General features: G+C 39.4%; 1 protein-coding gene across 4 annotated transcripts in view; it reads right to left on the bottom strand.

Annotated features, from left to right (window-relative positions):
• The window catches only part of ECPAS (Ecm29 proteasome adaptor and scaffold), a 97,602-nt gene that overhangs the window by 59,727 nt on the left and 16,121 nt on the right, over nucleotides 1-21,754 (bottom strand). For all 4 annotated transcript variants that reach the window (XR_013541411.1, XM_020791091.3, XM_078384876.1 and 1 more), the window contains 11 exons: nucleotides 19,344-19,425; nucleotides 16,085-16,204; nucleotides 15,577-15,662; nucleotides 15,147-15,225; nucleotides 12,434-12,483; nucleotides 11,686-11,752; nucleotides 11,462-11,584; nucleotides 9,898-10,001; nucleotides 8,984-9,107; nucleotides 7,706-7,786; nucleotides 796-1,015 (listed from right to left, as the gene is read on the bottom strand). Coding sequence is in view for 3 of the 4 variants with exons in the window: in XM_020791091.3 (XP_020646750.3) it covers nucleotides 796-1,015; nucleotides 7,706-7,786; nucleotides 8,984-9,107; nucleotides 9,898-10,001; nucleotides 11,462-11,584; nucleotides 11,686-11,752; nucleotides 12,434-12,483; nucleotides 15,147-15,225; nucleotides 15,577-15,662; nucleotides 16,085-16,204; nucleotides 19,344-19,425 (1,136 nt within the window). In the remaining variant the exon portion in view is untranslated. The remainder of the gene's footprint in view (nucleotides 1-795; nucleotides 1,016-7,705; nucleotides 7,787-8,983; nucleotides 9,108-9,897; nucleotides 10,002-11,461; nucleotides 11,585-11,685; nucleotides 11,753-12,433; nucleotides 12,484-15,146; nucleotides 15,226-15,576; nucleotides 15,663-16,084; nucleotides 16,205-19,343; nucleotides 19,426-21,754) is intronic.

Below are 21,754 nucleotides of genomic sequence, written 5' to 3'. Positions count from 1 at the left end.
CACCACTACAACCCAGTCTATCTTTGCACATTGCAGTAAAACCAATTTGAGGGTTATGTATTTGGGGAGTGACTTTCCTCTCTGCAGACACCCATAAATTAGACCCGTCCACATTCCCCATGGCATATCATATTATCTGGCTCACAAAGTAAAGCTAGGTGTACTTGTGACATTCTTTGACCAAAATAATTTCAAATGAGAATAGGAAATTAAACTAATAACACTCTCCCCTTTGGAAGCCCAAATCGTGCAAATATTGGCCTCATTTGGGCATGAAATTAAAAACTGGATAAATTTAAACATCCAGGGCTCAGTTATCAAAGCTTGTCTCTGGTTTGCTGGACTGTTTTGTTCTAGTTATTTTGAATAGCTTCCATCATTCTATTGCCTGTATCCTGCTCTGAAATCTTCAAATACATGGTGGGATGAAAGTAGTTTTTGTAAATACATACATTCCATGGAACTCCATAAAGCAAAATGACAATGATCTAAAATCAGCTATTTTAAAAGGACAGAGGATAAAATCATAAAGAATGGAGTCCACCAGTCATGACAGCATTCAGATAGAACTTCCATATACAGAGGCACCTGGTTCGTTAATGAAAAGAGAGTACCAGACTTTAGTATGCATGTTCTTAAGACGTGCACTTCCCCACACTTGATGAAGTGACCGTGCCTGTCAATTAATTCACCTTTTGAACAAGCACACTAAATATCTGGTCATGCAGCAACTTTACGAAATCAGTAAGAAAAAAAGAGTGCTATCTTTCAGCTTTATGACTCATGGTTTCTTACCTCCAACACCAGAGAGTAGCTGCTGCAAAAGACTTATATAGATCTGGACAGGGTTGCTTTCACCGCCCTTTGAGGATGAGGACGTTATGACATGTCCCGACAACAGGTTTCTTATATAACGGCCAATGGCAGGGGCATGATCCTGCATATCTGCTAAGCTCTGAGAGGTGGGCACCACACCAGCACTATGAGCAAGACACATCCGAAGGTATAGGACTATCTAAGCAGAGAAGAAAAATACATGAAAGTTACAAAGGAAACTCCTCAGCAGAGCAAACATCCATCTATATCAGTAACAAGGTGTTTGGCCTGATTATCTCAATCACTATTCCTGATTTAACACCACCACCTTGTATTGTCATACTATTCTGGAGATTCAAAACTTCTCGCACAGATTCTTCTGCTCTTTTTAAAGCCACTCTGTAAGGTCAGTCTTATGTAATTATGCCAATGTTGCAGATCGAAGGAGTTTGGGTGGCTGAGCTGACACAGAGAACTATCTGGTAATGCCACCTCACACATTCACAGTTGAGGCACACTGAAAGAAGTGTGCTTATATACCGCCCATAGCACTTCAAGAACTCTCTAGGCGATTTACAAGTTAATTATGCAGGCTGGGTACTCATTTTACTGACCTCAGAAAGATAGAAGCTACCTGGGATTGAACCCCAGGTCATGAGCACAGTTTTGGCTGCAGGACAGCAGTTGAACCACTGTGGCATGAAGCTCTTACTAATAACTCAGTCATTTTGCAAATGCATTGTGCTGTCTCTCACGCATTTTTTTAAATTACTGCTCTGTGTATTCTAGAAGGAACTGCAACATGCTAGATCATATAGCTCTGAGAGCTAATTGCTATGAAGTATGAGAGACATGCACCAGATCTAAAATTATTACAAAAATGAATTAAGCAAAACTGAAAAACATTTTGTCCAAATTTTTAATTGAGAATGTTACTAGTGATTCACAGAGACCACAAAAGCAAAGGACGCTTTGTATGTGAGATAGAGGGGAATCTGTAATATATTATCAAGAAAAACTGAATTCTCAAATGAAATTATATTGCATATTTCCCCTTTTGTGAAGTTTTTCAAAATAATTGTTTTGTGCTTAATTCTCTTTATAATCATCATTAAAAGAGAAAAGAAGCCCTCCGCTTTATGAAATTTTTGTCAAGCCTTTTCCACATGCCTTCAAGGATACTTTTTAGAAACCATAAGGGTTTCAAAATCTTATATTTAAAGAAAAGACAAGAAAGCTTAGGATTGTTAGGTAGCAAAATTATGGTTCCAATACAATATTGTAGTTCCTGCTATTTGATCAGAAAACATTACTTTTCTCAAATGTTTTCTCAGTGCAAACTTTGAAAAGAGATTGTGTACTGTGTTTATTATCTCAAGTGAAACTAGGATATTATCTCAAGTGAAACTAGGATATTATCTCAAGTGAAACACAGACAGTGAAAATAATGAGACACTGACTGGTTAACCCACTGAGTATTTATCTAAAATATTTGTCAGCTGTTTCTATTGAAATAGTATACAGAACAGTTTGTAAAGAATAAGAAAATAGTAAGAACAAGCAGATTACAGTGGTGCCTCGCATAACGAGCACACCGTTTAACGGCGAATCCGCATAACAACGCTTTTTTGCGATTGTTTTTACGATTGCATTGCGATGTTTTAATAGGCTAAACATCGCATTGCGATGTTAGGGAAACAGCTGATTGGCGGTTCCAAAATGGCCGCCGGATCAAGAAAATGGCCGCCTGCAGCGTTTTCGCGCCTTGCCCTCGCTTACCGAGGCGGCGAAAATGGCGGACGGATGGGGAATCTTCGCTTACCGGTGAGTTTAATGCGTTTCTATGCGGTTTTACGTTCCGTTTAGCGATGTTTCCGGAGAGCGATGTTTTTCCTGGAATGGATTAACATCGCTATGCGGGGCACCACTGTATTTTAACAAAACTGGCACAAAAAATTAAAACTACACAGACAGGACTAATACAATTAATAAAATTATACACTTTAAATTGTACTCAACAAATCACTGCTTGCTATAAACTTCAAAAAAGCCACATAGCCTGTCCCATGAATCACAGAAACGTTTTCTACCTCTCTGACATGCTGTGGAAAACCATTCCAGAACCTGGATGCCATCACTGAAAAAAGGTGTCTTTCTGCTCCACCCTGCCGGTCACCACCCACCTAAAAACCCAGCAAGCGAATCTAGAGGAGGCCTGTCATACATTTCCAGCAGATATGGAAGAAGACTGTACAGTGGTGCCTCGCATAATGGGCACCCCATTTAATGATGAATCCGCATAGCGACAATGTTTTTGCGATCGCTTTTGCGATCACTTAACCATGTTTCCTATGGTGGGAAATCGCTTTGTGATGATCGGTAAGCTGTTTCGCTTAACGATTTTCGCATAGCGATAATTTTTCCCCAGCTGATCGGTGGTTCCAAAATGGCCACCGGGTAAAACAGGGACGGATTCTTCGCTTACTGGGCAGCTAAAATGGCCGCCGTATGGAGGATTTTTAGGACTTGGTGGTGCTGCGGGCTAAATCGCAGAAGCCTGTGCTGCAGGGTCAGAAGACCAAGCAGTCGTAAGATCGAATCCACGCGACGGAGTGAGCTCCCGTCGCTTGTCCCAGCTCCCGCCAACCTAGTGGTTCGAAAGCATGCAAATGTAAGTAGATAAATAGGGACCACCTCGGTGGGAAGGTAACAGCGTTCCGTGTCTAAGTCGCACTGGCCATGTGACCACGGAAGATTGTCTTCGGACAAAAACGCTGGCTCTATGGCTTGGAAACGGGGATGAGCACCACCCCCTAGAGTCGAACACGACTGGACAAAAATTGTCAAGGGGAACCTTTACCTTTATGGAGGATTTTAGCTTAAAAGGTAAGTTTTAAGCCCATAGGAACGCATTAAAGGAGTTTCAATGCATTCCTATGGGCTTTTTTATTTTGCATAGCAACGAATCCGTACAGCGACAATTTTTGCTGCATGGATTATCGTCGCTATGCAGGGCACCACTGTATTCAATTATCAAACAAAACAACAAACCTGGTTAGATTAAGACAATAACTAGAACTTTCTCATGTTGATTTATTTAGCCAAGAAACTGGTTGTTGTTGTTTAGTTGTTAAGTCGTGTCCAACTCTTTGTGACCCCATGGACCAGAGCACGCCAGGCTCTCCTGTCTTCCACTGCCTCCCAGAGTTGGGTTAAATTCATGTCAGTAGCTTTGGTGACACTGTCCAACCATCCCGTCCTCTGTCGTCCCCTTCTCCTCTTGCCATCACACTTTCCCAACATCAGGGTCTTTTCCAGGGAGTCTTCTCTTCTCATCAATGGCCAAAGTACTGGAGCCTCAGCTTCAGGATATGTCCTTCCGGTGGGCACTCAGGGATGATTTCCTTCAGAACGGATAGATTTGTTCTCCTTGCAGTCCAGGGGATTCTCAAGAGTCTCCTCCAGCACCACAATTCAAAAGCATCAATTCCTCAGCCGTCAGCCTTCTTCATGGTCCAGCTCTCTTCTATACATCACTACTGGAAAAACCATTGCTTTGACTATGCGGACCTTTGTCGGCAAGATGATGTCTCTGCTTTTTAAGATGCTGTTGAGGTTTGTCATCACTTTCCTCCCAAGAAGCAGGCATCCTTTAATTTTGTGACTGCTGTCACCATCTGCAGTGATCATGGAGCCCAAGGAAATAAAATCTGTCACTGCCTCCATATCTTCTCTGTCTATTTGCCAGGAGGTGATGGGACCAGTGGCCATGATCCTAGTCTTTTTGATGTTGAGCTTCCGACCAATTTTTGTGCTCTCCTCTTTCACCCTCATTAAGAGGTCCTTTAATTCCTCCTCCCTTTCTGCCATCAGAGTAGTATCATCTGCATATCGGAGGTTGTCGCTATTTCTTCCGGCAATCTTAATTCCAGTTTGGGATTCATCCAGTTCTGCCTTTCCCAATTTTGAACCAATCAGTTGTTCCATATCCAGTTATAACTGTTGCTTCCTATCCCACATATAGATTTCTCAAGAGACAGATAAAGTGGTCAGGCACTCCCATTTCTGTAAGAACTTGCTATAGTTTGTCGTAGTCCACACAGTCAAAGGCTTTTGCGTAGTCAATGAAACAGAAGTAGATGTTTTTCTGGAACTCTCTGGCTTTCTCCATAATCCAGTGCATGTTAGCAATTTGGTCTCTAGTTCCTTTGCCCCTTCAAAATCCAGCTTGTACTTCTGGGAGTTCTTGGTCCACATACTGCTGAAGCCCACATTGTAGGACTTTGAGCATAACTTTGCTAGTGTGTGAAATGAGTGCAATTGTAGGGTAGTTGGAGCATTCTTTGGCACTGCCCTTCTTTGGAACTGGGATGTACACTGATCTTTTCCAATCCTCTGGCCACTCCTGAGTTTTCCAAACTTGCTGGTAAATTGAGTATAGGACCTTAACAGCGTCATCTTTTAAGATTTTAAATAGTTCCACTGGAATGCCATCACCTCTACTGGCCTTGTTGTTAGCTGTGGTTTCTAAGGCCCGCCCCCTTGACTTCACTCTCTAGGATGTCTGGCTCAAGGTCAGCAACCACAGCATCTGAGTTGTCTGGGACATCCAGATCTTTCTTGTATAATTCCTCTGTGTATTCTTGCCACCTATTCTTGATGTCTTCTGCTTCTGTGAGGTCCCTACCATTTTTGTCCTTTATCATGTCCATCTTTGCATAAAATGTTTCTTTAATATCTCCAATTTTTGAACAGATCTCGGTTTTTCCCCTTTCTATTATTTTCCTCTATTTCTTTGCACTGTTCATTTAAGAAGGTCCTCTTGTTCTCTCCTTGCTATCTTTTGGAAATCTGCATTCTATTTTTTGTAACTTTCCCTATCTCCCTTGCATTTTGTTTCACTTCTCTTTTCTGCTATTTGTAAGGCCTCGTTGGACAGCCACTTTGCTTTCTTGCATTTCCTTTTCTTTAGGATAGTTTTTGTCGCTGCCTCCTGTACAATATTACGAGCCTCCATCCATAGTTCTTCTGGCACTCTGTCCACCAAATCGAGTTCCTTAAATCTGTTCTTCACTTCCACTGTGTATTCATAAGGGAGTTGGTTTAGATTATACCTGACTAGCCCAGTGGTTTTTCCTACTTTCTTCAGTTTAAGCTTGAATTTTCTTATAAGAAGCTGATGATCAGAGCTACAATCGGCTACAGGTCTTTTTTTGCTGACTGTATAGAGCTTCTCCATCTTTGTCTGCAGAGAACATTATCAATCTGTTTTTGGTATTGCCCATCTGGTGATGTCCATGTGTAGTCGCCTCTTGTGTTGTTGGAAAAGAGTGTTTGTGATGACCAGCTTGTTCTCTTGACAAGTACTTGTACTTGTCCTCTGCTCTTCCTCAGTAGCATGTTGGACGCCTTCCGACCTGAGGGGCTCATCTTCCAGCGTCATATCTTTAGCCTTTGGTTTCTGTCCATGGAGTTTTCCTGGTAAAGATACTGGAGTGGCTTGCCAGTTCCTGCTTCAAGTGGATCACGTTTAGTCAGAACTCTCCACCATGACCTGTCCATCTTGGGTGTCCCTGCACAGCATAGCCCATAGCTTCTCTGAATTGCTCAAGCCCCTTCACCACGATAAGGCAGCAATCCGTGAACGGAAAGAAACTGGTAGCTAAGGATAACATTTAACAGACATCTCTTGTGATCAGGAACAAAGCTCAGTGTTACAAAGTGTGCTTGCTTACAACTTACTCACAAATACTCATATTTCTGGTTTTCAAGCCAAATTCTAGATGGGCATAATAGAATAGCTGGGACTAGAAATGATGGGCCATAAAAACCTTTTAACTTCTGCATAGAACATTACTAAACCAATGAAATACACCCTTCCTTGACAAAGCTGAATGAAATACATGGGTAGTTTTCAACAATTTTGGCAGAAATATTGGATAAAAGGGGGCCAAGATAGAAATTTTCTGCCAATAAGTCTGGAAATTTATATTTCCAGGAAGCAAACTAGTTTTTATAAGTGATAGAATTTTGAACTTTATAATAGTGGAAGCTTTTTTTACAATTTGCCAAAACTAAAGCAACATTCCCATGCCCTCTAATACTTCTGGTTGCTTCAACGAACACAGTATTTTATTATATCATGAAGTTTTCACATTAGGATGATCAAGTCAAGTATACTAGGCCAAAACAAAACAATAAATAAAAATAAAGAACACAAAAACACTGTGGCATCTTAAAGACTAATGGCTATGTTTTAATGTAAGCTTTCATGAACAAGTCTGAGGAAGTGGACTTGTCTACGAAAGTTTCTCTTAAAATATAGCAGTTAGTCTTTTTTTTAAATATACATTTTATTAGTTTTTCACTATATCTACATTCAGTTCGTGCTTATTAAACATCGTGTTACATGGGTTTACTTATAATTATCTATTTTCGTGTCTTGGTGATTTAATCCCTTCTCTGATTTTCTAGTCATTTGTAGAACAAATTCCACGTAGTAAAGTATTCTGAATCTTCTTTCTCTCTCAGTCTCAGTGTGAATCTATCCATTTCTGCACAATCTAAAATCTTAGCAGTTAGTCTTTAAGGTACCACCATGTTTTTGTCTTCTTTATTTTTTTTTATTTTTTTTTTGGCCTGATATGCTAGCACAGACTAATATGACTAAAACTAGTCAAGTATGACTTTCTTTGACGTAGTATTAATACAAGTGTGTTATGTGCTGTCAAGTCGTATCAGATGATGAGCTTTCAAGCTATGCGAGATATTAGTTTTACCATTGTCATCTCCTGTGAGTTTTCCACAGCCAAGCAGGGTTTTGAACCCAAGTCTACTGTGTCCTAGTAAATCATTCTATCCATTACACCACAGTGGCTAATACACATACCTCTCCAAAAGTAGCTGGGTTAAAAGGCATGACTGTAGTCCCAGTCATATACTTAGCAGGAGTTTTCATTCTGTGAGAGGCCTAAGGTAAACAAAAACATATGTCAGAGATTCAGATACGAAGTGGCTCAACAATCCAATTCCACAAATATATCATATCTCCAGTGTGATTAGAAACTATTGCTTAGCACTACCTAAGACTTGCAGTGATGGGAAGCAGAATCATGTGGCTGCCATTTCTAAAGTTGCTAGAAACTCTGATCATCCTCAAAGTCATCTCATGAAATCAGAAAATATTAGTCTTATACTAACTAACCATGGAACTGTGCGCAATACACTTCACATCTCACTAAAACAAACTGCCCATAGGCCTCTTCTTAAGCATTTATTTTAATGCCAAGTACATCTACTATTCACAATCACATACCAAATGAGTCAAAGAGGATGGAATACATTACTCTTGTCTCTCATGCTCACTTGCCCTTTTTATAATGCTCACAACTCTACCTTCTTAATGATTACAAGAAGCATTTTGCGTATTTTCATCTAAAAATGTTGTCCCTAAAAAGTCTTACATGAATTAAATCAGATAAAAATTGTTAAAATCAAATGTATTATTTCCTTTCCTTTGGGGTTACTATGGAAACTAATCTCAGTCCCAAACTTTGAATTGAAGGTGACGTGTCTTTATTACCAACTCTTCAGCTCAGAAGCTGGCAAAGTATGTGTGTGGGGGGCACTTGTAATAGACAGTGCTAATCCCTACTCTATATCTAGATCTACATAGATCTGGTTCTCCTCATTTTTTAAATAAAATATCTTTATCCTAATCTGGAAGGGACCCTATGGATCACCAAGTCCAACCCTTGTCAAGGAGGCACAGTAGGGAATTGAACTCAACCGCTGGCTCCACAGCCAGATACAAATATGACCTCAGCAACTCCAGCTTGATTTGTTTTTGTCCCCTAACAATCCCATCAAAATGTTGTTCTTCCCAAGATATCTGTACTTACTACAGAGCACACTTCACTGGAAAAAAAAACCTACTGAATTTTATCAGTTTTGTTGTAAGTTTGTGCCTCAAATTTATTCTTATAACCAACTCTCCTTCAAACCATTCAGAGTTCATATATTATTTGACAAAACTTCTTCCTATCGATGCAGCATATAGAGCAAGACTTGAATTTGAGATGTTGCGCCTTCAGATCATGTGATTTATGACTAAACTCCACATAGACACTGCCATTATAATCAGTGATATTTAAGTCAGATTCTGTACCTTCTCCTGAATATACTGGACCATCTCTGGGAAGGAAGGCATCTGTTTACCAGCACTTTCTTTTTCATTTTTACCCGGAAATGTTCTCAGTGCACGCTGTGCTTCTCCATGTACCTCCTCCCGCCTTCAAAAAAGAGAAGAAAGAAAAATGGTTTGCACACATATATACAGAACTCTCACATAACCAACAAATTCAAATTTACTTTCATTTCATCAGATTGTAGGCTTAGCATTATGTGTGAATAAAACCTGTGGTTTAAAAGAAATGCTAGTTCATAAACAAATCATGAAAATACTGTATGATTTGGGGTTAATTTGCATACAAATTGTCCAGTGTTTCTTTTAAACAGCAAGTCCTGGAGTGTTTGTACCAACAAACTGGTCACTTATTAAAAAAACAAAGTCTAAATTCTAATTTATAGTATCTTATCCCAAACATAAAGAGGGGAGAGGAAGAGGCATTCTGGACCCCAGTGCTTTGTATGGGCACATTCCATATGCCATGTGGCTTTAACACTACATGGGAATTGGTGCAATGGCAAAAAAAATATGGTGAATGCTTTCTCATAACTATAGAACTCAGGGTCACTGAATGAAAATGATGGGCAAAAAAATTCAGGACAGTCCTCTTTAGATAAGGCACAATTAAGCCATGGAATTAATAACTCTGAAAGTTTTTTAAGTGATTAGATGGATTCTTAAAGCTGTCTGTTAGCTACTGGTAGTCATAACTTCTGAGTAGATGTGAAGCTCATGACAAAGGACAGTGAAGGGCAATGCAAGATAAACTGACTGAAACCATGGCAACTACAAGCTCTTGAATAACGACCCTACGTCACCATCAAATGCAGTTGTATATAGCTATTCCTGTTCCTATCCGTTATATCTCATCCTCTCCATCGTATCGGACTTACGGATCTCCTGCAGCTAAAAGCAGTAAGTATCTTGAAGGAATGTGATCTGAAGGGAACACTGTGCTTGCAAACTTTACAGCCACCTGACGTACTTGGACTTGAGGCTTAAAAAATAAAAGAGAAAAGAAGCATTCAGGAGACACTCAAAGCTAGTTTTAAAACACAGACTCTACCAGCCAGCTGACAGAAAGTAATTTATGGAAAATAATACTAAATAAAATTATACTGAGCCTCCAATGAGGGGAAAATTCCACCACAACAGTAACATGAAATTGTGCTGCCTCCAGAAGTGTTGTCATTAGAGATAGGCACTTACCACAATTCAGCAGTTTGGTAGAGTTCAACTAATTGGGCCCACCGGTGTTGCATGCATGCCCTAGATTCCACACCCCACCTCCTCCTCTCATTGGGCAGCTACTAGAGGAGGCAGAGCAAGGAATCCCAGATACCCACACAAGACCTGTGGGCCCAGTTGGCTGAACCATACTGACTTGCTGATCTGCAGTAAGCTTCCATCTCTAGCTGCCACTGCACAAGCAGTAACCTCCAGCAAGAATACCTGCCTTCTGCTTTCACAACACTTCCTCAGACAACAAAACCTCATATTACTGGCAGGACTTCATTCACAGTGGAAGCTAACTAGAAGACTGACCACAAAATTTAAAGTAAAGCTCATAGAACAAAGTCATTTCAAAATTCAGAAGAGTCCATATTATTGATATGTGAAGAAACAAAAAACTGCCATATTTTCAGCTCCTTTCCTCCTTTTACGGAGTAAAAACTTAACAGTTGAACAACCAAGACAGTATCATTTCAACCAGTACAGTACAGAGGTGACAGACCAAAATGAGTAGCACAAGTAGAACATCCAATGTCTACCATCAAAAGATACATTTTCAAAATGCAACTTGGAAAGAAAGCTCTTGTCTATCTAATATGCAAACCCTACCTTCTTCACCTGGACAGCTTTAGCCACCGGCAACCTTCCCCCATGTTCTGATCTCCTTTCCTTTTCTATTCATACTCCTATCACTTCATATTAATTAATTCCCTCACATAGGTAACCTCAACTTGTTTTATACTTCCTTTCCCAAGATTTTCAAAGCTGCTAAACTTCTATCCTTATAGAACCATCCATTGGCTAAAATCCTGTTGTAAAACACAACTGGAGTAAGCCTATTGAATCAGTAGGGATTTGGCAAGTCAACTCTTCCATTAGTTCCACTGATTCAATAGGCCTATTCTAGTTATGTTTTACAACTGGATTTTAGCCAATGGCAGCTAAAGGCAATCTGAGTAACCAAATTCCCTTAGCCACTACAAAGGCCTGTAGTCTCAGACACTATTTTTAAATTTCCAGTATGAGATTATCTGCAAATCAGATCATTCTGGCATCCTGTTGGATAACACTCTGTGTTTTTCCTTTATGCAATCAAAAAGCAAATACTGTATACAGAAATAAAACAGAACCCAACACAACAGTCATTATTAGGAAGAATACTACCTATGTCTTTCCATATGGAAAGCATTAACATGAAAAGATAATCAGTCTTCTTTAATGTACCTTAATTAGGTTAGAGGCCACAAGTGCTTCCATAAGAGTTCGCGGTGCACCTTCTAAACTCGTGTAGGCTCCAACCATCATAGACAATGCCTCCTGAATAGCAAGTCTGGTATCAGGGTCTTCCTGAAATAAGACATTAGTATCTAGTATGAAACCAGGAGACAATGAGCACCTAGACCAATCACTTCCATGGCCAAATAAATAAATAAATAGCAATCACCAACCTTAGAAAGAGCTTCAAAAAACTGCTGAACCAGTGCCAAGTCCTTGGTGAACAGCTGAGGTATCCGGCTGAAATGAGGAAACTCAATGTGTTAAAAGAACAACTTCAGAGAGGAAAGCGAAATATATATCCCGCAGATAATCTCTCCAGAAAATACTAGGATTAACATTAACAACAAATGGCACTTGTAAAGTGGTTTAGACCAGTGGTTCTTAACCTTGGGTTACTTAGGTGTTTTTGGACTGCAACTCCCAGAAGCCTTCACCACAAGCTGTGCTGGCTGGGGTTTCTGGGAGTTGCAGTTCAAAAACACCTGAGTAACCCAAGGTTAAGAACCACTGGTTTAGACTCTTGAAATTATTCACACATTATAGCAGTGATTTTTCTAACTGTCTATAACTTAGCCCGCTATTACTAGTCAGATTTATGTTTTAGTTATGTAAAGATTTTATAAGCCACTTTTTAGGACAATTCAATCAAAATTGGCTAAATACAATAATCCTAATAAATTTTTAAATTATAAAGAGAACAAATCATTTCAACTTGATATCTCCTTTTTAAATGGATTACAGGTATATTCCAATACACCCCTCTTCTGATTTAACAGTTCCAGAGTTGTCAAACGACAGTACTCATTTCATTACAAACTCCATGTGGTGTGCTCCATTAACTAACTTGCTTACTAATGAGTAAAACTTGCTTTGGAAAGTTAACTGATTATCTCAAGAGATTAAATGTGTTTCTGTTACCTGGAAAGCTTTCCAACAGCTGAGTAGGCCATGGAGAGTAACTTGGGGTCCTTCAATTGTTAAGAAAAAAACACATCAGTAGAAAGAGCCACGAGAGGAAAAAATATATGCTTAGATGTTCCTCATTTATCACTGATAACCGCATTTTGTACTATATATTCCTTCCCCTATTTCTCCTAATAAAATATTTTTCTATGACACAAATGTGTCGATATAATAAGCATCTCCTGGAAGATGAAAAACATAAGGATTATAGTATAAATGCAGAGCTGAAAAATGACTATATATGCCAATAAAAATACTCCGCTCTTTCAATTTTAATTTTCCAGGAGGGAAAGGAGCCTTGGCAAGTATGATACTGTTGCATATTCAGTGGACCAAATTACAACTTCAAAAACCATATAGACTTTAGTATCAAACATCCAGATATAATCCGCAAATTGATAGCATAATATGGGTCTACATTTTATAATTTTTTATGTGAATAAAACCTATTCAAACTGCATACTCAAATTTTACATCCATCTCCTCCAATGTCTGAGAAAACATTAAATATGCCATGTGGCTCACATAATATACAGCTATCAACCTTCAGCCTCCATCAGAAGTCATGATAGCAAATACTTAAAGAGAGCATGCCATGGGATTTTCTTCCCCTTCCCTCTCCTATGAAGTTCCATATACTACCCAAAAATGGCTCAAGTAGTTTCTCAGCCCCCTAGAGCCATTTCTGGGAGGGCAGAGGGATGCAAGTGGGAAGGAAAGCATATTCTCCTTGCTCACAGAAGTAGCTCCATCAGTGAAATAACACGACTGGATTCTGGACTTTGCATCTGCCTCCAACAACAACCCAAACCCTTGGGTGAGAATTGATTAGCTTCGCTTTCAGGTATGCTTGGGCCTGCTCAGGTGCAACTGCTTTTACTGCTTCAAAAATTCTGACTCGTCTGAAAACCATAAATTATAGTTTTAAGGGTCTGGATGCAAGAGGAAGCTACAGTATATCACAGAAGTGAGTACACCCCCTCACATTTCATAAATATTTTAGTATATCTTTTCATGTGACAACACTGAAGAAATGGCACTTGGCTACAATATAAAGCAGCGAGTATACAGCTTGCATAACAGTGTAAATGTGCTGTCCCCTCAAAATAACACAACACACAGTCATTAATGTCTAAGGCGTTGGCAACAAAAGTGAGTACACTCCTAAATAACAATGTCCAAATTGGGCAGAAAGTGTCAATATTTTGTGTGTCCACCATTATTTTCCAGCACTGCCTTAACCCTCTTGGGCACAGAGCTCACCAGAGCTTCACAGGTTGCCACTGGAGTCCTCTTCCACTCCTCCATGACGACATCACAGGGCTGGTGGATGTTAGAGACCTTGCGCACCTCTACGTTCCATTTCAGGATTCCCCAGAGATGCTCAATAGGGTTTAGGTCTGGAGACATGCTTGGACAGCCCAACACCTTTACCCTCAGCTTCTTTAGCAAGGCAGTGGTTGTTTTGGAGGTATGTTTGGGGTCGTTATCATGTTGGAATACTGCCCTGCATCCCAGTCTCCAAAGAGACGGAATCATGCTCTCCTTCAGTTTGTCACAGTACATGTTGGCATTTGTGCTTTCCTCAATTAACTGTAGCTCCCCAGTGCCGGCAGCACTCATGCAGCCCCAGACCATGACACTCCCACCACACATGCTTGACACCAACTGAACCAAGTAAGTTCATCTTGGTCTCACCGGACCACAGGATATGGTTCCAGAAATCCATGTCCTTAGTCTGCTTGTCTGCAGCAAACCGTATGCAGGCTTTCTTGTGCATCATCTTTAGAAGAGGCTTCCTTCTGGGATGACAGCCCTGGAAACCAATTTGATGCAGTGTGCAGCATATGGTCTGAGCACTGACAGGCTGACTCCCCACCCCTTCAACCTCTGCAGCAATGCTGGTGGCATTCATACGTCTATTTCCCAAAGCCATTCTCTGGATATGATTTTGGCAATCTTAGGCCATCTTTATGTAGAGCAACAATTCGTTTGTTCAGATCCTCAAATCTGAGAGAGTTCATTACCATGGGGTGCCATGTGGAACTTCCAGTGACCAGTCTGAGAGAGTGAGAGTGATAACACCTGCTCCCCCTTCACACCTGAGACTTGTGACACTAACGGGTCTCATGACACCAAGGAGGGGAAACAGCTCCTTGGACCCAATTTGGACATTGTCACTTAGGGGTGTACTTGCTTTTGTTGCCAGCGGTTTAGACATTAATGGCTATGTGTTGCATTATTTTGAGGGGACCGCAGACTTACACTGTTATACAAGCTGTATACTCTCTGCTTTACATTGTAGTCAAGTGTCATTTCTTCAGTACTGTCACATGAAAAGATGTACTAAAATATTTATGAAATGTGAGGGGTTGATTCACTTCTGTGATATACTGTATATAGGTAGATGCAGTTTGCTGCCTTGTTTCCCTACCTGCAGAAACTATGAAGTTAAAAAAGAGCAAGCAAACTGTATCAGAGTGCATTAAAATATACATACCATATGTAAAGTTAGGATATTATTGCTCACAGATGACTACTGTGTTGCCCATTCCACATCTTTTCTTTGTAAGTATTAGCCATTATACATTCCATAGCTCATTTGAATAAAATACCAACTAACCACAGATAAAAAGAGTCACTGTTTGGAAGAATCCTTTAAACTCACCTCTTTATATTCATTAATAAGTTTTGTTAGTCCATTCAGAAGCATTGGGCCTAATGGCTTTATCTTACTATCAGGGCAACTGAAATTCAATAAACAGAAGAATAAAAATTTAATTTATTTTTTAAAAGGGCAGCTTTTGACAGGCACTTAAAAAGAAGGTTTCTGACAGGCAATGAAAAGGAAATATTTACATGATAATGCTTGTAATGGTTTTATTATTTTCACTGCTGCCGTTTTTTAAGAGAGTACTTCTTTTCCAGTGGCATAACTTCATTGTGTTACTCTCTGGTATGATCCAACACGGCTCTTCTTCACAAAACATAAACTTACATCTGGCTCTATTCTGCATGCAATTCCCTATGAATACTGTATAGCTTGATAAAGGTTACATATGTACATATGATGCCATAAATAATATTCAATAACTTACATGACACAAATATGATGCACAAATTGAAGAGACAAGGTTCTCAGTTTTGCATTGGTGTTTGCACCAAACAGCCCATCATAGACCACCTAGCAGAATAAAAAGAATAATTAGAATTATTTCAGATTCTCTTCCAGTTATCACAGCCCCTACAATGGTAAACATAACCCGAATCCATTAGTTCCAAGACCAACTTCATAGATCCACTGAATCATCTGATACTAGGTAAGTGCTGATTTAACATCATCTTATTGATTCAACTGGCAACGATGAGGAGCCCACTGCTAGATTACATAGGTTTTCCTTTCAAATTTTCTACATCCCAGTAAAAATTAACATCCTTTCAACTTCTAATAAGTATCAATAATCATTTGTGAAAAACAAGGTCTAAAATAAAAGAGTATGTATAAAAGATATCCTAAATTTTGGTATTCACTTGTGCTATTGCTACAATTATCCATGTGCTGCAACCTAGATGAAAACGGCATCACTGTGAAGGAGAGAACATTACCTGAATATTTGCAGGAAATGTTTCTGCAGCTTGCCTGGAACGCAGAAGATGAGGGACAATCTTTAACTTTACTCGTGTGCTGACTGGATCGCGTTTTAGTTCTGGTTTAAGAACAGCTCCCTGGAATAAGTAGACAGAAATTTATGGGAAAATGCATGTTACAAAGATAATGTTACATGATCAGCAGAATTGTTAAACCTATGTAAAAAGCATAAAAACATGTATTCGCGAAGGCTTTCACGGCCGGGATCTAATGGTTGTTGTGGGTTTTTCGGGCTTCTTGGCCGTGTTCTGAAAGTGGTTCTTCCTAACGTTTCACCAGTCTCTGTGGCCGGCATCATCAGAGGACAGCAAACTGTGCTCTGGGTAGGCTAGAGAGTGGGTGGAGTATTTATGGCTGTGAGAAGGCTAGTTTGTGAGGTAGGCTATTGTCCTAATCAGGACAATGATTAGGTATACATTGGAACCACAAAACGAAGCATCCACACCAGAATCAAAGAACATGAGAGACACTGCAGACTAAAACAACCAGAAAAATCTGCAGTAGCTGAACATGTCATAAAACAAACTGGACATGAAATTCTATTTCAAAATACTGAAATACTAGACAACACCAGCAATCATTATGTCACACTGCACAGGGAAGCCATTGAAATCCACAAGCATAAACAAAACTTCAACCGGAAGGAGAAATGTCTGAAACTCAACAAAACCTGGCTCCCAGCTCTCAAAAACACAGAGTGCAAAAGGTCAACGAACTCCACCCAGCCACAAGGTCAGGGGATTACTGCACACAAAAGACCAGCTAATGACACCCATCAACCACAGGGACAGATAATCTCCCCTCCTCATCAAAACAATACATCCACAACAAAACACATTAATCAACCATCTCCTGATTAGGACAATAGCCTACCTCACAAACTAGCCTTCTCACAGCCATAAATACTCCACCCACTCTCTAGCCTACCCAGAGCACAGTTTGCTGTCCTCTGAAGATGCCGGCCACAGAGACTGGCGAAACGTTAGGAAGAACCACTTTCAGAACACGGCCAAGAAGCCCAAAAAACCCACAACAACCAGCATAAAAACAATTCAAGAACATGCATTTTCTTGGAGTTCCATCAAGATGCCTATCCCTAGCTCCTTAACAGGCCTGATAGCAGTACTCAGCATGCAGATACTAGGGTCTACTGTGGTTTCCACAAGCCATTAGCATCTCCTTCTTGTTTTCAATACATTTTTATTATAGCAGGAAGTTGATAGCTCTTGACCTAATGCTATGAAGAGAAATACAAGGTGAAGCTGAAGCCACTCCCATTATTTGTCAGGAATACTTTTAGCAGAGATGAAAACCAAGCCTTCGAGAATACATTGAAAACCAAAATGTTTGCAACTAGAGATAGGGATATTTGTATTCATAAATAAATATGTCTCAGGTGCACCTAATGAGGGTCTGGCCGTTAGAACTGGCCTGTCCACTCACATGTTGCCCTACCTCCAGGATCCCGGGTTGCTCTTCCTGCCCATCGTGGAAGTAGCTCCGCCGTCTCCCTGCTTGGCTGGTCACTCAGCAGCCAAGACTTGTCTTTCCACCCCCCTGCCCCCCATCCCCACCTGGAGTGGCCAGCAGAGCAGGGAGACGGCAGAGTTACTTCCATGATGGGCAGGAAGAGCAGAATGCTGGCGGTGCAGCAACATGTGAGTGGACAGGCTGGTTCCGAGGGCCTGATCCACATTAGGTGCACCAGGGATATGGATATTCATATTTATTTCCCTGTCTCTAGTTGCAACCTCATCCAGTGTTTCAGATAGGGCACTGCTGGTTCAGTGTTGTACTAAAAGTGTTCCTGAGGGAAAAGGGGATGTCCACCTTTACTGCTGTCTGGTCCTTGACATCAAGGACCAGACATAGATTGTGGCAGATGACACTGCTAGGTTACATTTTTTTAAAAAAATCTCTCAGCAATTTGGATTCTTTTTCTATGTGTGTATTTATTTTAAGTGATTTTGATTTTGTTTAATGATGGAACATACTGTATATTCTTTAAATAAGTAACTTCAATACCTTCACTGTATGTATGCAATTAACATGTATTTATATGCAAAGACAAATCCTGAAAGCTTGAAAGCAGATAAAATTAAACTCTAAATGAAACTCCCCAAATCTCATCTCCCACAAATTAAGCTCCTAGAGATTTAACATATGGCCCAATGATTAACAATTGTTTCCTAAGTGGCTGTTCAGGGAGCAGACTAATGGACATAACTGAATTCTGCTGGGAAGATGAGGCTGAAAATCAATTTAAAATAGTAAAAGGAGGTTTACTGGATCAGACCTAAAGTCTATTTAGTATGGTGTCACCTTAAGGGGATCTAATAAGAATGCTATGAAGGCAAGAGTAATCCATTTTTGTTCCCTACATCTGGAATTCAGAGGTAAACTCAATGTGAACCTTGAAGATCCATTCAGATATACTGGCCAACAACTGTTGACACATATCCTCTATTAATGTGTCTAATCTCCTTGGAAAGTCATCTAAATGAATGGCTATAATCACATCTTGTGGCTGAATTTCACAAATTAATGATGGTTTGAAGAAAAGGAACCATCATGTGCACTTTATATTAAATCTTTTTAAAAGACATACATGCAAAAGTATCTCATGAATTCCAAGCTTTCCTTGGCCTGTCTGAGAATGTGACAATTCTTAAGAAGAGCAGGAAGAAATTAATGTTCTCCTTGTAGCAATGCATGTGGGTTGCATAGCATTTCATTGCTTAACCTATATTTTCTTGTCAACATATCTTAAGTAAAGAGTATGTGTGAAGAACACTGTTACTTAGAATTAAATTGAAAGAATAATAATGCCTAAAATACCTACGTTTTTTCTAAACCAGAAATGTATGTATTTGTTTTAAAATTTAGTCCCTGCTTTGAGCATTACAAGAGCCACAAGCAGGTAGGAATGTGGAATGTCTGTCCTGGTGAACTATATAAAGTTGTTGCAGAATAGAGCAAGACTGTCATTCAGTTACACAACTGGATGCTATATGGGAAAGAAACCTCCAGGTTGTATCTTCGTTGCTTTCAAGTTAGTGAAAAAAGCAAAAACATGAGTAGTAAATAACTCTGGCAAGCACAGTTGTTCCTCACACACTATAACAGCATATAAAATAAAATTTCACAAGTTTAAAACAAAATAAAAGGTGTAGGAGATATCAAGAACACACACAGATTTTGGGAAGCAAATCTCACCTCTTTTGTTTTTAGTGGTATGTCCCCCAGGTACACTTTGTACAGCTTGTTGATGATGGCTGGATTGTTCCAGTCAATTAAACTAAAGAACATTAGAAGAATACATATATGGTAAGGCTGTGAAATTATTTTACACGACTGAATAGATCTAACTGGCTGCTGGCAGGATACACATTTTCAGTAATCAACTAACTGAAATATATTAAGACATGCACTCACAAATTAAGAGAAAACCAGTTATTGGAACTTATAAGTCAGCTACCTATCTGCTTCCTTGCTAGGTGATCCGCAACTATGTGATCCATATATTTTCTATTTCATTGTTATACAGCCAAAGTACTTTTTGGCTCTTATTTTACTCAAGTACCACAGGAACATTTATGCCTAAAAATGGTAAATACCAATATCCTCTCTGCCACTCACAAACCCAGTTTACAAACTGCAGTGCTGAAGCAACCATGGAATAATTGTTCTACTGTCACATTGGAGCTGAAGCAGAATATGCTTATGTATAAAAAGACTGTGGCCAAAATTCAACCCCTCCATGTAGTTCCACAGACTCAAGGAAATGTAAGGTACATATTTCTACATTACGATTTCCAAATGCAATATGGCAAAACCCACTGAAACTAAAGGAACCTTCTAAAAGTGTTTGCAATTCGGCATAAGGCCCTGCTGGTTGGTTTTATTTAATATTAATATATTTCAAGTTGTATGGTTTTTCTCAAAAAGTACATAAAAAGAATGGATGCATACTTTGCTCTTTATGTATGAAGTACGCTTTTCATTTTTACAATTCTACGTGCTCTGCTCAATTTTCTATGCATTGAATTAAACACATATATACTCAAATAACAAGTATTTTTAATCTAATTCCTACCTCACATGTTATTTATATTACTGAAGTTTTACCGTAATTCTTTCAATGATTTTTTGGAACATCTTAAAATCTTCAACAAAAACTGTTGAAATCAAAGTGGGTTTCCTGACCTCAATAAACACATCGAATCACTATAGTAATTAAATATTTTATTTGCAATATTTATATTGTATTTCTATTTTAAATTACGTATGCTTTGTTACTGTCCCAGTTACAAATTTAACAGGATTTCTTTCAAATGAAAAGCTGTATCTTACCTTGGAGAAAGAAACTTTTTTATGGAAGTGTGCTTTTCCAAACTGTGACATATCACTGATTTTAACAGGTCTGTTCTAAATACAACAATGCCTGCTATCAACCAACTACCAGTAAACTGAGAAGTGTGGAAGGATGCAGCCATATTAAGGTGTTAATGAATCTGGTTTTAATTAATATGCTTAACAGGGAGTGCCTAACACATTCTCATTTGAAATCACTTTCTTCAGACAACGATGGAGGAATCTGGACATAAGCTGCTGCTTGCATGTAGGCTCTGTGCATGAGCTAGAACTTCTCTTCAGACTTTATTATCATGTGAAGCAAGTGACCCTCCACATGTTAATGAACATAGCTTCCTCAACACATCTCAACAGAGCTTCTAAGTAACACATCTCTACTTCCATGATAATGATATATCGTTAAATTCCAGAGGTCTAAAGATCACACTACCTTTTAGCCAGAAATTGCTGTGCACTCCTTTTGCCATGTTGCACAGATTGTAGAGAGAGCCCAAGTGTGTTGATTTAATGAGAGAAAATTGGTCTCTGTCACACTAGGATCTATTTGGTGTAATACTTTACTTATTCACAAATTCTAAGTTCACATGACACATTCTTAGAAGCCACCATCACGTAACCAGAAGCACAAATGGCAACATCCATGGAATTAGTCCCTAAGCCCCAGAAGGGCAAGCAAGATCTCTCAAATCAGCTCAGGCTGAGTGTTTTTGGGTGCTCTGGCCCATTCTTCCTCATATTTGGCTAAATATGCAAAGAACTTATTCAGTCTTCCTCTCACTGGGAGAAGACAGAGGTATACATGGGATAGATAGGAAGGTTAGGATACAAATATCACATGCAAAGTAATCTGCCCTCCATAGTCTCCGAAAATAACACTGAAATTGCATATACTTTCAGTACAGAAGTTTATAAATAGAAGAAAATAATAAACAATAAAGGTTCAGACTGCCCATTCTGCCGAAAACATACCTCAGCACAACTCTAAAAGGAAAACAGCTCTTCTGTTATGTAAGTATAACAGCTCCAATCTTTCCCCAAATTACTAATTAAGCACTGCATATTGAAGGAAACAACCTTTCTGTCAGGACTAAAGAGACAGAAGATGACTTTCGCCAGCCAATCTAATACAGATTTTTCTATCATCTCTAGAACACATGGGTCGAGGAGAATAACACAGTGGTGGAAGATGGAATGTGTGTGGGAAAACTACAAGGCAACAATATCACCAAAGGCAAATGCCAAAGCACAAAACA

Source organism: Pogona vitticeps, chromosome 2, assembly GCF_051106095.1.
Source record: "Pogona vitticeps strain Pit_001003342236 chromosome 2, PviZW2.1, whole genome shotgun sequence".
Taxonomy (NCBI): Eukaryota; Metazoa; Chordata; class Lepidosauria; order Squamata; family Agamidae; genus Pogona; species Pogona vitticeps.
The sequence above is the reverse complement of the archived record's forward strand: the minus strand, read 5'-3'. Positions and strand labels throughout refer to the sequence as shown.